The sequence below is a fragment of the Salvelinus sp. IW2-2015 genome, linkage group LG7 (genome assembly GCF_002910315.2).
Source record: "Salvelinus sp. IW2-2015 linkage group LG7, ASM291031v2, whole genome shotgun sequence".
NCBI lineage: Eukaryota > Metazoa > Chordata > Actinopteri > Salmoniformes > Salmonidae > Salvelinus > Salvelinus sp. IW2-2015.
This window is the reverse complement of record NC_036847.1, coordinates 30,750,804-30,753,003: the sequence shown is the minus strand read 5'-3', so window position 1 is coordinate 30,753,003 and position 2,200 is coordinate 30,750,804. Positions and strand designations below refer to the sequence as shown.

Here is a 2,200-nt window from a genome sequence, read left to right as displayed (position 1 = left end):
CGCGAGACTGATCAGCTATTATTGTGTATAGACTATACTGAGCCCACAGCTGATGGACAACTAACTCAGTATCAATCTATAGCCATCTTATGAGTAGCCACAACATGACCACAACAGACACGCGACTCATGTACGCAGTATATCATGAGATGTTGTCACGACACACCGATACATCTGACGTCATAGTGACATGACTCTCTGCTACGTTATCTACTCACTCGGCCTTACGAGTGATCAGTCGAGTCTTCCTTAGAGCAACACAGACCGCCGGCATGGTACAACAACAGTGACGCATCTCTCATTTGACTGAGATCAACATGGTCAGCATGAGATCCCACGGCTAGACTAGAGTCATGTTGTTGAGGTTCGGACTACAACAGACAGTGTCTTATAGTACGGCATCGCGCCAACCAGTGACCAGCCTCACGACAAGGCTAACAGTATGAGACTGTCTTTTCATAATCTCGAGCTTTCAGCACGTAGAGACAAGCGATGCGCAACGAGAGAGACGAACAGGTGATGCAACGCACACTGACCACGAGGCAATCATACGTGTACTCGTTGTATGCTGACGCACTGAGGGTATACCGTCGCGACAAGGGAGCTCAGCGACTGAGCGGACCCGAATTGAGACGGACGGCCACTGTGATCATCCTTGTGTCGAGGGTGAGAGTTCGATTTTCCTGTATGAGCAAAATATGTGTGGGGCTCGCTCGTTGGCTGTGTCGCGTGTGTGTGTGGTTTGGTATCCGTTCGTATTTCGCGCGCGTATAGCGGGTGTTATTTTTGGTGTGTGTGCAGGCCTTGGGGTGGTTTTGCTCCTTTTCTGGTCGAAGTTTTGTTAGGCTGAACACTGGTACTCTCCCTCCTCCGGGCCGCTGCTCTGGTCTTTTCGGGGTGTCTTTCGGTTGCTTTGGGGCGCGGTGCCCATTGCTGCTGGCTGGCGTTCCCCGTGTTTCGTGCGCCGGTCTCTTGCTTGTGCTTCTGTTCCTTGTTCTGGAGGGTTGGTCTGTCGCTATCTGAGATGTTACTGATGCGCAGGCCAGGGACGGTCTCGCAGTTGACAGCATGTCTGGAGGCGTACGGGACTCGGAGCGAGCCTGACGCGTCTTTCCTCACGTTCACTGGAGCTGTTAGGGGTATGGGCTGGAGGGGGATGGAGAGGCGAGTGAGGGAGGTGAGGAGGTGGGAAGGAAGGGGTTGGTGTATGGAGGCAGGAAGGGAAAGAGAGAAAGAGAGGAAAAAGCAGGAGGAGAGGGGGAGAGGGAGCGAAAAAGAGTCAATTATTAGGTCACACGAGTGGAACATCTAGACAGTCACTAACAGGCTCGCTATTTGATTGACTAGCCATGGCCTGGTTTTCGCCACAGAGCCAGAGAGAGCAGTTAGACCTTACAGGCCCTGGGAGATGCACTCATCTCCAGGCTCCTGGCCCTGGGAGGCCGTTGGTAAGTCTGCTGTGGGTTCCCCTGAGGGCCTATCTTATCTGGGGCCTTTCGGTCTTCTCCGACCCACTGAGTTAGCTGGAGGAGGGGAGTGAGAGGGGAGGGAGTACGGGAGGGAGGGAGGCGGGGCACGCAAGAAAGGGAGGGGGGAGGGTGGAGGAGGGAGGGAGGGAGGGAGGGAGGGAAGCGACGGGGGAGAATACCAGTGTTCAGCCAACAACTCACAGGGCAAGGTCACACACACCTACACCGTTAGCGTCGAAGGTAAACAAGACAACACACACACACACACACTGTTTCTTCTCTCGTTTACCTGCTAAGGTTACTGCTGTGGTTGTGTGTTGATGTGTTTTCCACTATACCCTCATGCGTTACAGTACGTATGATCTTGTTGTGTGTCATACTGTTGTTGTCTGTTGATGCTTTTCTATGTGATGTATAACATTATTGTTGTCTATGCTGTCTGTTGTGTTCTATGCTGTCTGTTGTTGTCCATGATATCTGTTGTGGTCTATGCTGCATGTTGTTGTCCATGATGTCTGTTGTTGTCCATGCTGTCTGTTGTTGTCTATGCTGTCTGTTGTTGTCCATGATGTCTGTTGTTGTCTATGCTGTCTGTTGTTGTCTACAATGTCTGTTGTGGTCTATGCTGTCTGTTGTGGTTCATGTTGTCTGTTGTGGTCTATGATGTCTGTTGTTGTCCATGCTGTCTGTTGTGTTCTATGCTGTCAGTTGCGGTATATGCTGTCTGTTGT

At 51.5% G+C, this 2,200-nt stretch overlaps 1 protein-coding gene across 1 annotated transcript in view; it reads left to right on the top strand.

Moving 5' to 3' along the window:
- Positions 1-2,200, top strand: part of LOC111966131 (neural cell adhesion molecule L1-like) — a 57,344-nt gene that overhangs the window by 13,523 nt on the left and 41,621 nt on the right. Inside the window, exon 5 of the mRNA XM_070444339.1 lies at positions 1,629-1,709. Within this exon, the coding sequence (XP_070300440.1) occupies positions 1,629-1,709 (81 nt within the window). The remainder of the gene's footprint in view (positions 1-1,628; positions 1,710-2,200) is intronic.